This window comes from Pogona vitticeps, chromosome 2 (assembly GCF_051106095.1).
Source record: "Pogona vitticeps strain Pit_001003342236 chromosome 2, PviZW2.1, whole genome shotgun sequence".
Taxonomy (NCBI): Eukaryota; Metazoa; Chordata; class Lepidosauria; order Squamata; family Agamidae; genus Pogona; species Pogona vitticeps.
In genome coordinates, this window is record NC_135784.1 from 140,171,825 (window position 1) to 140,186,502 (window position 14,678).

Consider the following 14,678-nt stretch of genomic DNA (forward strand, 5'->3'; position numbering starts at 1 on the left):
GAAGTTATGATGTAATTTATTTATATCTTTATTATTCAGGGGAAAGGAATTCTAGTACAGTAGTGCCTCTATTTACGAACGCCTCGGTTTACAAAGAGAAATCCGTTGAAAATAATGCCTTGGTTTAGGGTTTTTTTCAGGGTTTTTGGTTTTCGAAGAAAGTTTCCCCAAGATGCATTGTGCCTGGAGGTTTGTAGCGCCACCCCCGTTCCTACAGCAATCCACGTTTGGGTTTACGAATTTTTCGCTTTACATAACGTCCCCTAGAATGCATTAAATTCATAAACCGAGATACTACCGTAACTGATTATTCTGACTGATGGTGACCCTTTTCAGGGCTTTCTAGATAGAGAGTGCACAGAAGCGGTCTACTGTTTTCTTCTTCTGAAGGCATCCTGTAACTATGTGGGTCACCCAAGGCTACAAAGGCTGACTCTTGTGGGATGCACAGCTGGAAATCAAACTCCCAACCTCTGTCTCCACAGCCAGACACCTAAGTCACTGAGCCATCCAACCAGCTTTTAAATATTTCAGCCAGGGAGAAGTAGGTTATATTATTTCAACTGATGAACAGAGAGTAATGGATGCCACACACTGTAAAAGATACTTGGCTCTGATTTCTTCTAGCAACCCCCCCCCCCCCCCAAATTGCTACATTAAGGCTTCCGTCAGTCCTAACTGTCAGACCTTACTCTTCCATTTTGAGATGGGAATGTTTTGCCCTGTTTCCAATGCAAGCTGAAAACTTAATGAAGTGTTAGCGTTCAGCGTCTTATTTCCACCTATAAATAAGGAAAGCAGGATTAAACAGCTTGGGTCCAAACTATCAAAAAGAGCACATCTTCCTCTATGAGTCTGCCCAGGCATTAAGATCATCAGGAGAGGCCTTTCTCTCATGCCTACCCTCACATAGGCATGCTTGCTGGGGACACAGGAGAGATCCTTCTCTGCTGCTGCTCCCAGACTTTGAAACTCCCTCCCACAGGAGGCCAGGATGGCTCCATCTTTGTTGTCTTTCTGCAAGCAGGCAAGGACCTTTCTTTTCAGGCAGGCTTTTCCTTAGTGACTGGTGATCCGAGAGGGTTTTTAAATGGACTGTTGTGCTCTGTTAAAACTGTTGTTTTAAGTGTGTTTTAGTATTGATTTTACTTACCATTTTAAATCTAATGCTTGTTTAATTCTTTCTTAAACTTTTAAATATTCGTATACTTACTGTTTAGCTTTTAAATACTGTCTTTTTAATTATTTAAGCCACCTTGGATCATTTTTAAGGAGAAAGGAAATATAAATATTTTAAATAAATAATAAACAAACAAACAAACTTCTGACTAGAAAATTGTTTGATCACTGATTTGTTCTGCTACCTGGAACTGGTCCACCACCCATTAAGAATGGGACTTTGAGGGGGGGGGGAAATAAACTCCCAGCCCCATACACACCCCACACTAGGCCAAAGTATGGGATGGGGAGCTTTCCAAACACCAGGAAATCTTACATCTGCTTTATCTCCATGCCATTTCCATACCCCTTCTTTGCACCCTCTGCAAAGCACCCTGGCCACCTTTGCAAGTTGCACAGAACCCTCACGACTCACAAAGGGGTCCAGTGTGCTTTTCCGAGAGCACAAAGAAGAAGAGTGGGAAGAGTATGGAAGTAAGAAGGGCATGCTGTCTCCTGCCATTTTGACAGCTCTCAGTCCCATAATTCAGCTGGGTGTGTATGTGTGTGTCATTGAATTATGAGAATAGAAGCTCATTTTTCCTAGATTTCCACTCCATCATGCACTTTCCCATCACATTCTCAAAGATTTATTGCCTCCAACAGTGGGTATTGATAGACCTCAAGACGCAGCTAAGATTCAAAACAGAAAGGCATCTATGATGTAACAGTTTAATGTCATGTTCCTTGTCCTTTCACATACACTGATTTCATACATGCCCTTCTACATGGCTTTCTATTTCTTGGCTTCAACAGGAACAGCTATCCACCATCAGTTATCTGTTCTCTTCTACATTGAAGGGAACAGAATATTGAAGAGCAAATTTAAATTCAATGCTTCTGAATATTGCACTCGGAAACCACCATTTATGTTTCTGCTCTATGAGACATCTAGCCAACTGAGCCTGACTTATTCGGTTAGATATAAAATTAAGTACCTGCTTGATTTGCAGCCGAATGGCCTGGGCTGGGTACATATCCTGCTTTAGTTTCTCCTCAGATTTCAAATTTAAACAAATTCCATGCACCAGGGCTAGTCAAAATGTAGCTCATTGAGATATTTTCACAACCTTTCAGCACCTTGGGGGCCTCCATATATATGAAAATATAATAATATATTAATATTGAGGTTGCCTACCTATTAGTAGGTGTCATTTTTCTTTTTGAATTGAGTTCTGTTTCTGTCCTCTGAAGATGGCGGCCACAGAGACTGGCGAAACGTTAGGAAGAACAACCTTCAGAACAGGGCCAAAGAGCCCGAAAAACCCACAACAACCATTACTCAGAATTAATTTACAAGTCCTTCTGCTCTTGAAGTGTGCAGCTTGTTCAAGGCCACACAGGCAGTAGGGCACATAATCCTATTAGCCCCCCCCCCCCCACACACACACACTGAGTGAGCTCAGCTTGCCCCTTTCCCAGGAGGGACAGTGGGAATTCAAAATCCCAGGCACAGGCTTTGCAGCCAGGGCACCTGCCAGTCACAGAGCAATACCTGCTCTCCTATATCAGACAGGATTAAGCTTTCAGACTTGAGTTCTTCAGTGCTGCTTAGGCTGAGACTTGAGAAATGACAGCTTAGAAATTGACTTGACAGCACACAATTATCATTATATTAATTCTCCCTTATAGAACCTTAACAGAGAGGCACATTAGATTGATGCATTATTTCTGTTTCTATAATTATCTTTCTGCTGGCTATGTGTTCTCCTTTTTGAATTGTTAGTCACCTGTTTTTCTCTATGTTATCTTAATTCTGCATGTTATTTTATTATGTAAATACTTCTATTTTTTTCCAAAAAGATACTGCAAATTAGAAATTCGTACTATACAGTACTATTTTTCTGTGTGTTTTCCAAGTACTGTATAGTAGATATAGAGTGGTGCCTCGCATTATGATGTTAAATCGTTCCAGCGAAATAGCTGGAAACATCGTAAAGCGAAATTAAAAAGCCCATAGAAATTCATTAAAATCCCGTGCAGCGAGGAATCTGTCCCAGAAAAGAGCAGGGAGCCTTTTTTTTAAAACGCGGTGGCCATTTTGAAATCGCCGATCAGCTGTAGGAAAATCATCGTTTTGCGAGAATTGGTTCCCGAAGCAGGGAACTGATCATCGCAAAGCGAAATTCCCCCATAGGAAACATCGTTTTGCGATCACTTTTGCGATCGCAAAAACGTCATCATAATGTGATTTTGTCATAAAATGGAGCGCTCGTCTTGCGAGGCACCACTGTACAAAGAGGTTGTTCTAGGAATGCTTTGTTGTAACTTTCTGGTATAGTGACTTACTTTTGATTAAAATATGCAGGATTGCAAAATATCTTAGTTAGGAATTTTTTTGCCGTCCTCTGCCTTTTACTCAATGATGAGTTCTTTGTTCAGCTGGTTACTCTGAGGCTATGTTTAAATGCAATGCATCAGTGTAATTCTCTAAGTTTTAAAAATGTATGTGCATTGTTCATCAGTATTGTTGCATAGCATAAGGCTAGGCATACTGTTACACAGTTTGCTTATTAATATTACTATGTTACTGTTTTTATCTTGTCCTCAATGTGTATACATTATTTATTTTCAGTTTTTACAGCTTGTAACATTCATCTGTTCATCTCCAAAGTAACTAAAAAGTAACCGTTTTGGTTTCCTTTGATAAACGGGGAAGTAGAAGTACCTTTACAACTGTAAAGTGACTAATTATAGTGTTTTGGAGTAACAACAGCTACTATTGCTACTACTACTACTAGTACTGGTATCATACTTCTTATTTCACAGCATGGCTGGTGCATGGGGGAGGCAGATGAAAGGGTCAAACGTAAGCACTAGGAGTCAATTCCTAAAATGCGTGGGTAAGATGGCATGTTTGCAGTCACTCATATTTGGATTTCTGGAAGCAAACTAGCAGCTCTTGGCAATTGTTTTAAATTAGTAACCAAAGTTTTGGAACAACTCTACTGAAATTAGTAAGGGAAGGAGGATGACTTGATCTAGCTTCCGTATTATTTTAAATTTTTTACCTTACTGTTTTGTACATTGCAAGTTTTGTACATTCTGTACTTTTAAAAAGTTGTTTGTTAATGGAACTTCAACTTCTTTAAAGTATGTTTTTCTTTGTTTTTTATCCAAAATTATAATACCTCGTTTATTAAAATCAACGGTTTTATTCATGATAACGTGCCTCTCCAGTATAGTACTGTATTATGGTTTCATTTTCTAAAACAGGAGGTGGCTGGAATTTATAATGTGGAGGAAAAGACAGGAGTAGTCCATTATTGATTGATTGATTGATTGATTGATTGATTGATTGATTGATTGATTGATTGATTGATTGATTGATTGATTGATTGATTGATTGATTGATTGATTGATTGATTGATTGATTGATTGATTGATTGATTGATTGATTGATTGATTGATACCCTGCCTGTCAGGACCACCGGACCATTTTAGGCGGCTGCTGAAAAATTATTTTTGCAATTTGGTTATTTTTGCACGTGTATCCACTGATGTTAGTTTAGGGCATCCAACTATGTTATGATGAATTTGGATTCATGATAAGTTCTACACATATCACTTACACTTTCCTACATAATTATTTTCTGATACTCTCTAGTGCAAATAACTAGGTTTGCTTGTTGCTTATTGACATTATCATCGAGGAGGTAACTGGAGTAGTGTCATGTAATGGTTTCTTAAGCCACACATCCCTACACTGTGAATCTTTCATTAACATAGGTTGGTTCTCGCTTGTACGTTGTAATGGTTAGGCCTTTATTGTTTTCTACTGTCATCTGATAAAGTGGGATCATACTCCACTGAAGTAGTTTCTAAGTTTGACCCATATAGAAATCCTTGAGATCAACAGGTCTGCGCCCATCTATGCATCGTGACAAAGAAAGGCACTCTGTATTTGGATGATAGCACAGGTATTTTGACAGGAGTACCTGGGTTTTCCTATTCAAATTATCAAGATCACTATACTTTCAGTCCACAATTCCAAAATAATATGTTAATATTGAGGTTGCCTACCTATTAGTAGCTGTCATTTTTCTATTTGAATTGAGTTATGTTTTGAGAACCATCATCACTATCAAAGCACCTGGTCCTCAGTAATGATTTAAATTCCTTATGTTTATAATTGTTGTAAGCCGCCCAGAGACCTTTGGGTAGAGTGACCTTTGGGTAGAGTGGGCAGCATATAAGTTAAATAAAATAAAATAAACTGTAATTTTCATGGATGCCTAGATTTTTATAGGTTTGCTGCTTTTAGTGCATTTATCAACACCAAAATTCATTTTGACATCCGTACAGTAGACTCAACAATGTTTAAGAGACTATTCAGTTTATCAGGAGAGCTTGCAGATAATTTAATATTGTCAATGTATATTAATTGGGAAACATTGAGGCCATTTCTTCCATAATGAGGCCTGTAGCCTTTAACACCATCACTCAGCTGTCTAGATAGGTATTTGATTAAAGGCATGATGATGATTTTCTCTCAAGTTGATTCTGACTTTTGGCAGCCATTCCCAGGATTTTTGAGGAATAAAGTGCTCAGCAATATTTTACCAGTCCCTCCTTCTTGTGGCACTCTGGTACCACATTGCATGCCCAAGGTCCTGAGCCCCCTTGGTCACGTATGCTCTTGCGGATTTCAGCTGGCTTCTTTACCAGGAGACACAATAAGGATGCAAACTCCCAATTTTTAGTGCTGCAGCCAGGTGCTCAGCTTTCTGAGCTAAAACAGTTATTTCAGAATTCTAATGGTCAGTACTTAAATTTTTAAAGTAACATTTCAGATTCTGCAGTTTCACTTTGCCACATAGCGGTAGTGATCGAAAAGCACTTTTTTCTGGTAGTCTGAACTAATGGTGATACAGATTTGGAGCATATAAGCATGTTAGTCATAATGGGCAATAATGATCCATGATCTTGATGATCTTAAGTGCTATAAAAATAGATTAAAGAAGATATTTACTTCAACTCGGACAAGTAACTTGTGACAAAAGTGGATATTTAACTGATGGTCCTAGCAAATGCATTTCTTTCGTCTCCTAGGTCAGAAAAACTCTCGGACCATGCTCCTTCCACTCCTGAAGAGATTTCCAGAGCAGGTCCGTGTGTCCCTCTTCCATACTCCTAATCTGCGTGGTCTCCTACGACTCCTGGTCCCTGAGCGTTTCAATGAGACCATTGGATTGCAACATATCAAGGTCTATCTATTTGATGATAACGTTATCTTGAGTGGGTGAGTCCCTTGTTAAAATGAAATATTGTAAAACATGGGGATTCATTTAGGAATTCTGTGATCTCCAGAGAATGAGAGGGATGTTCTACTGAGACACAGCAAGTTACAGGCCTTACAGATTGCTCTAAAGACAACATAGCATAGCTTTTTTTTTCATCTTATTCATGGAACATTGCTACTATTTCTGTTCCAAATGAGTTGCACCTGAGTCTCTCCCCGCCACTTTAGCTAAGCAAAATTGGAAAGGTGGGTTGGGAAGAACTGTTAGAAGAACAGTGAACAGATGTCTGAAGGCTGTTCTCTGTTCTGGCACTGTGACCAACTGCCAGCCTCGAGGTAGGCAGTTCAGCTGGCCCTCTACTCTAAAGCTGATGCTGCTGAATGCCAGGTCTGTGTCCAATAAATCCCAGCTTATTCAAGATCTTATTCTGGAGGACGCAGACCTGGCCTACATAACTGAGACCTGGATTGGGGGGGGGGGAGGAGGTGTTCCTCTAACCCTGGCCTGCCCTCCAGGTTATGCAGTCCAGCACCAGGGTAGACTGGAGGGATGGGGGGGGAGTGGCCATTGTTTATAGAAATACCTTGGAGGTTACAAGGTGCTCCTCGGTGGTGGTGCCAGGTCTGGAGGCCCTGTATGTGTGGATTGGGGCCAGGGATGGTATTGGGATCTTGCTGGGTTACCGCGCTCTCCGCAACCCAGCCACCTCCCTACTGGAGCTGGCAGACTTCGTCTCCGCAGCACTGTTGGAGTCCCCGAGGCTTCTAGTCCTGGGTGACTTCAACATCCATGCGGAGGCGGAGGTATCCGGTCCAGCTCTTGAGTTCTTGGAAACCATGGCTTCCTTGAACATGTCCCAACATGTTAACGGTCCCACACAAACGGGCGGCCATATGCTAGACCTGGTTTTCTCCACCAAGCGTAGCGAGTGTGGTCCGGTGGTGACTGACCTTGAGTCAGTCCCCTTGTCATGGTCGGATCACCACTTAATAAAATGTAACCTCACAATGGCACTCCCCCCCCCCCGCAGGGAGCATGGGCCTATTTTAATGGTCCGCCCTCGAAGGTGGGATTCCAGGATACCATGAAAGGGATTCCAGCTGCCCTGTCTGGCGCTCCTGTCGAAACCCTGGTGGAGGGTTGGTTTGCCGCTGCCACTAGGGCCGTAGACATGATCGCTCCCAAACGCCCTCTCTGTTGCAGAGCTCGGCCAGGGTCCTGGTATAACTGGGACCTACGAGCGATGAAGCGAATCAGGAGACGGCTAGAGTGCATTTGGTGGGAGGAACCGACGGATTATAACAAGATAGCTGTCAGGATCGCAACTAACCATTACCTAGCTAAGGTAAGGGCTGCAAAACAATCTCACTTCACTGACCGGATAAGCGAAGCTTCTAATCAGCAGGCGGGGCTCTTCTGTATAGTTCACGATCTATCCAGAATTGGTCTGGGTGATAGGCCTCCCACTAATATCTCACCTGACCAATTTGCAGCATTTTTAAAATCAAAAGTGGAGACCATCCACCTTGACCTCTCTCCTTTCTTAAATACAATGGATTGAGCAGAGATGTCCAGTGCTCTGCCTTGCCCAGTAATCCTTGACTTCTTTCAGCCTGTGATGCCAGATGTGGTGGACAAAGTGAATGATCACTGTCGTGCCACCACCTCCTCCCTTGACCCTTGCCCAGCCTCGCTAATTAAAGCAGGCAGGCCAGTAACAACAGAATGGGCCACCGCAATAATTAATGGGTCTCTCCAGGAGGGCAAGGTCCCCCTTGTCCTCAAGGAGACACTCATTAGGCCCATTAGGAAGAAACCAAATTTGGTGGCGGATGACATTGGAAATTATAGGCCTGTCGCCAATGTTTCCTTCCTAAGGAAAGTGGTGGAGAAGGTGGTGGCAGACCAGCTACAGGCGCTTTTGGACAAAACCAATGCCCTGGACCCATTTCAGTCAGGCTTCAGGCCACGCTATGGTATGGAAACGGCATTGGTCGCACTGCTGGATGACCTGTTGAGGGAGGCCGATAGGGGCAATATGTCCTTGTTGGTCCTTCTTGACATCTCAGCTGCCTTTGATACCGTCGACCACAATATCCTCCTGGGGAGGCTCTCTGAGTTGGGAATCGGTGGCCTGGCATTTGCCTGGCTCTGATCCTTCTTGGAGGACTGTCCCCAGAGAGTACAGCTTGGCGAGAATGTTTCAACTCCATGGAGCCTCAATTGTGGGGTTCCATAGGGGTCGATCATCTCTCCAATGCTGTTCAACATCTACATGAGGCCGCTGGATGGGGTCATCAGGGGGTGTGGGGCATCGTGTCATCAATATGCTCATGACACACAGCTCTACATCTCTTTTTCACCTTCTTCAGTGGATGCCGTTCCATCCCTTCAGCGCTTTCTGGAGACTGTACTGGAATGGATGCAGTTGAATGGGTTGAGGCTGAACCCGGACAAGACGGAGGTCTTGATGGTGGGTGGCCCTTCCATCAGCGTTTTGGGTGACTCCCTTTCTTTTGGGGGGGTCGACCCTCACCGCAAAGAGCGAGGTTCACAGCTTGGGGATACATCTGGACCCGGCGCTTACCAGGGAAGCCCAGGTAGCGTCTGTGGTCCGTTCTGCCTATTTTCACCTGTGGCGGATTGTCCAGCTGCAACCATATCTTGTTTGGTGGTCCCTCACTACTCTTGTCCACATGCTCGTAATCTCAAGATTAGACCATTGTAATGCACTCTATGTGGGGCTGCCTTTGGGATTGATGCGGAAACTCCAAATGGTGCAAAATGCGGCAGCCAGGCTCCTTAGTGGGGTGAGGAAATATCAGCATATCTTCCCCACCCTGTCTGCTTTGCACTGGTTGCCCATTCATTTCTGCATTGATTTCAAAGTTTTAATGGTTTGGGACCTCGATACCTGGCAGATCGCCTTCTCCCACCCAGGTCTACTCGAATCACCTAACAAAGTCAGCAGGGACAACTGAGGGGCCTTACACCGAGAGAAGCCCGGAAGGAAAGAACAAGAAACCGGGCCTTCTCGGCAGTGGCCCCTCGGTTGTGGAATACTCTACCAATGGAAATCCGCCTGGCTCCCTTGCTGGGTGTTTTTAAAAGCCACTTAAAAACTTGGCTCTTTAGGCAGGCCTTCCCTCCAGTCAATTAATTGCTTTGTGTTTTCAATTATCCCATCTTGATAATGTATATACAGTATGCATCAGTTAGTTGGTTTTATTATTATGTATTATTAAGTATGTTATTCTATTATATTTTATCATTTATGTAAGCCACCCTGAGTAGACTTTGTCTAGAGGGGTGGGGTATAAGTCTAAATAAAGTAAAGTAAAGGAAGGCAGTCTGCCTACATGCATTGGTTAGCTTCCTTTAAACATATTGTTACACTCAGTCTCTTTTTACCTGTTGCAGACTGACATGATTTGAAATATGTATATTAGCATTCTTGTCTCGCTTTCAGTGTTTTCCTGCTTTTCCCTCTTCAGGGCCAACTTGAGTGATTCCTACTTTACCAATCGTCAAGACCGTTATGTGTTTTTGCAAAACTCTCCTGAGATTGCAGATTTCTTTACTGAGCTTGTTGATGCTGTTGGGGATGTGTCCTTGCAATTACAGCAGGATAATACAGTCAAGATGGTGGATGGCATGGTACATCCTTATCAAGGTAGGAGGATCACTAGCTGGTGTTGTCTGTCTGTCCCTTTTCAGCAAACAAAGCCCAAGGGCACCCAGGTGTTTTCCAGCCAAAGTGTACCCCTAGGCAGCAAGATGTGAACTTCTGGGTATTTCCAGAGAGATAAGGAATGCCATCTCTGTGGGCAGAAAGGACTCCAGAGCTAGTTGTGAGCATAAACTCTGGAGAGAGGAATGTATGATGTGGGAGGGTTGTTGGGGTGGGGTGGGGGAAGAGTTTGTTAGATGACCGAGGAAGGAAAGCCAGCCACTGGGAATTAGGATCTTCTTATTACCAGTAGTTGGAAACTGATATATCCTCAGGGCTTTGAAGCCTACTAATGGGATTAACAGTGATTGAATGGATTTATTAAAAGATTGCATTATAACTGACAGGTGTTCGTAGGATATAAGAAGCTCTTATTAATGCTGTCTAGGTAAATCCTGTGGGTTGCAAAGCTTAATTCTATGCATGATGGAAACCATTTTTGCAACTAGGTATTTGGCTGTTTCCTGGAACACCAGGAAAGATGAACGGGAGGGGAGAGTTTTTAAAAATCCAAATGACTCCCCATATTGTCATATGTTTCACAATATTATGCATGGATACACATGGCTTGGATATTACTGTGTGCTCTTAGAGAGTATTTTGCATGACCCATTTGTCAGGGAAATAATCTTCCTCTGTTACAGCCAGAGGAGTTTCAAATGTTCATACCTAGTGTAAGCTACTGGACCATCATCTTCCCTTGGAAGTTGTTCTGTAAGCACTTCCAATTGTTGAAATATCTTCTCAGAAACAGAGCTGCTCAGATGGTCAGGTGGGAGTTTCACAAAAACAAACATGCCCATTGCAGATTTTATCAGGTAACTTCTTTTTGGCTGATGTGTGAATTTTTGTTCCTTTAAACTGACTTTTCTGTATTTGCTATAGTAAAGAGAATTCTTATTTTTGCCATTCACTTATACTGAACTTGCTGGATAAATGACAGAGTTGTATGAGAGTCTGTCTTACATCAAGAGAGTGGTGATTGCTTCAACATGTTTGAATCCAACATTTGCCAGCTGGGAGAAGCGGATGGCATTCAAACTCGGCATAAACTACATACTAAATATCTAGCCTATGTGAGTCTTTTGCAGTATAGGACAGTCTTATGGTATTGTAAACTCTTAACATATCAAAGTTGCAGTTTTATGTATGTATCCTTGGGCATGTGGCATTAAAGTGAGTGATACTGACTTCTGAGTGAACCTGGGCAAAATTGCCATGCAGTTTTATGTTCAGTACAGAATGCAATTTGAAGCAGATTTCTTTTCAATGATATAGTAGGTATAGTCTCTAGCTTTGCTAGCATAAGGCTTTCTGTGCTTTATTTTGTTTTCTGCTTACCTATATGTCCCAATTAGTGGCGTGAATCAGTTTAACTTTATATGTTTCAAAGAGTGGGTGTCTACTACAGCTTGAACAAAGTATGTTCAGTTCAGCCTGAGACTTCCACTTTTGGGCACAAGCTGACTTAATCAGATATGTGTAGCGTGCTATATCACCACAACTTGAATTTGTATTTTGAGAGTATAATGCAGTCATTCTGTGGTGACTGTGTGAAATCTTCTTCTGTGTGGTTCAAATGATTTGGAAAAGGAGTTCTTTGAATCCCATCTGCTTTAGTAACAGGCTGTAACAACAGAAGAAAGGGAGCACATCTTTGTATCAGTTCTGAAAGAGGGAACAGATAAAACCATCCATTATAGGATGGATGTTGAATTTTCATGTTAAGTCCTAGTTAAGATACTTTCTGTGAGATCTACTACTGTTTTTAATGGAAATAGCCTTGAGGGCTATTTTTCTTAGTTAGGAAGATCCAACCTAGACAGTGAAATTATGCTGTTTTAGATGTATGCTATGCAATGTGTTTGAGCAGCAAATTCTGAAAATGTCAGGTGGGTAATAGGCTCTCTAAACTAGAAAAAAAGAGAAAGCAGCAGCCCATTTCCTATATAAGCTTCTTTTTGTGTATGTGCTTTCCTCTTTGTATCCTGGGGTGATTTAACTTCCATGATTCTTGGAATGCAGGGTTCATATTGGTGTTCTTTGGGTCTCTGTAACTGTACAAGGAATATATCACAGAGTCATTGTGGATTAAATAATGTATTCTTCCCTTTAGGAGACAAGGTGGCCTATTGTGAAGCAGCAAATAGGAGAGTGATGGAAGTGATCAACTCTGCAAAGACAAGACAAAAACTGCTCCACACTCAGACTTCCCACAGGAGCCATACAGAAGGAGAAATCCCATTGTTTGCAGATCCCAAGGTCGTTGGTGATAGGCAACCAGAACCAGACACATGGATTTATCCACTAATACAGATGAAACCTTTTGGAATTCAAATTGATGAGATTGTCACGCAGACCCTCCTTATGGAAGCAGAGCTGGGTGCCAATATATATCTCACCACGGGCTACTTCAATCTCACACAAGCCTATATGGACCTGATTCTAGGCACAAGGGCTAATTACCAGATCCTTTTAGCCTCCCCAGAGGTGAATGGGTTCTTTGAGGCCAAAGGGTTAGCTGGTGCCATCCCTGCTGCCTATGTTTACATTGAACATCAGTTCTTCAGCGAGGTGTGCTCTGTAGGTCAGCAAGACAGAGTCCAGCTGCAGGAATATTCTAGGAGCGGGTGGACATTCCATGCCAAAGGTGAGACATTGTAGAGGGAAAGACATTGTATAAGGAACAATGTTGAATACAAACAGAATCTTGTGAACTTATCCATTGTGATAGTCCAGTCCTTAATGAAAAGATTGGGTTGTACTATATTTGTTCTGTCGTCTATGTCCAGTGGTTAGTTCCTCCAAAAGCAGACCCATTGGATTAATGGAACTTATATAAGTGTTGACTCACTAAGTTTCAATTGATTCAGTGAACCTGCTCTAGTTTGAAATAGCAGTTGGATTTACGCTTCTGATGGCATTTGCTTAAGAAGAGACATTCTGTCACCTAAATAAGTTATACCTTTACTGCTCTACCCTTGTTCATCCTAAATGATTAGATTATGGATAGTGTCAAAAAGACTAGACATAGGCCATGGTCATGATGTGGTAAGTGTTTTCAAGTTGTTTCTGTTGTGTGTGAGATATATCAGAGTCCCGTAACTAAGAGGATTAATCCACAGAAGTAGTGTGGCAACTGTGATTTAAGCAGCTTGTGTCTTATTATTGTTAGACAAAAGTGTTGTGTCATATTGTGGGTAATTAATTTGTTTTAACAGCATTGGGCTAAACTTCCAGTTAAGCTTTCTAGTCATTTAAAATCTGTTACCAGCTTCGTATCTATATCAGTGATGCAACACATAGCAACCGGATACAAATTTGCAAAAAGAGTTGGCAGGCCCTGTAAAGTTAGATTTGGGAAGAAGTGTGGAGGGATTGTTACCCTTTCGCTACTGACCTTGTCATTTGGTCTGGTATTGTTTTCTTCACTTCCTATTGCAGTGGGGTAGACAGTTGGGAAAACAGGAAATTGTGTAAATTGTCTCCCTGCAAGGAAGTGGCTGGAAGTGATAGGAAGACCAATTCTACTGAAATGTGGGTATGACAGCTGATGACCTGTGGTCTCAATTACTGTATCCCCCTCGCCACCACATTGCTTTAGGGAACATGGAGAACTCAGTGTCCAGTGGAGGAGAGGAATCCATCCCCTTAAGTGACCCAGACTTCTCATTTGCACTGAACAACAAGGGCACGAGAGAATACCGAAGTCAGGTACAGCAGGGAGGGTAGTGCCTCATTTCCCTGTTACATTCACATTGAATACCTCAACTTCTGTGAAGAAAGAAGAGTGGGGAAACAAGGAAGGAAACATACTGGTGCTCCATTGAGAAGAGATGGCTGTTGAAGTCATAGATAAGAGTTTCATCACTGCCTGGGATGTTCTGCTTATGTGGAAATCATAGGATCACTGATTGTAAAGGTAGTTGGAAGACTGTTGGTTTTGATGTCCCGAACTCTTATGGTTATATTACAGGAGAACATTAATGCTAAGCTACTGCCTGGCTGCAATGAAGAGTACCCCCGCTTTATCACCTTAGACTACCTTTTGCTGCTCTTGTGGATAACTTTTTATTTAGAGAATCTTTGCAGCGTAGTACAATTTATCACTATCACTTGGTGGGAACTCCCAAGGTGATAGTAAACGCATTGCAGCTTCCAGAGATTTTGAAGTTCTTTCTGTCAGGTTTCCATTGTACTGAGGAGCCAGACTGTCACTTACAGTATGAACTGCAGGCTGGGCAGGTCTCTCAGCTCCCTTGAGCATGTCCCAAAGGTCATGTCCTAATGGGCTGCACTTCTCCAGGGATCCCTGCTTTTGTTTGTCTGAGGCTTGTAGCTGTTAATGATTATGGGAAGACTGCTATCTTCCCTGCCTCCTTCCTGCTGAGCTTCTGGGAAGAGGCTTGAGGGCTGGGTGTGGGGCATGCTGCTGACTAAGCCCTTTCTCTTAAGAAAACACATTCATGTCTCTACGCACAGTTACT

General features: G+C 42.4%; 1 protein-coding gene across 3 annotated transcripts in view; it reads left to right on the top strand.

The window, feature by feature from the left end:
- Positions 1-14,678, top strand: part of PGS1 (phosphatidylglycerophosphate synthase 1) — a 45,227-nt gene that overhangs the window by 18,434 nt on the left and 12,115 nt on the right. For all 3 annotated transcript variants that reach the window (XM_020814029.3, XM_078384261.1, XM_078384262.1), the window contains 3 exons: positions 6,271-6,460; positions 9,956-10,134; positions 12,308-12,841. In XM_020814029.3, coding sequence (XP_020669688.3) covers positions 6,271-6,460; positions 9,956-10,134; positions 12,308-12,841 — 903 coding nt within the window. The remainder of the gene's footprint in view (positions 1-6,270; positions 6,461-9,955; positions 10,135-12,307; positions 12,842-14,678) is intronic.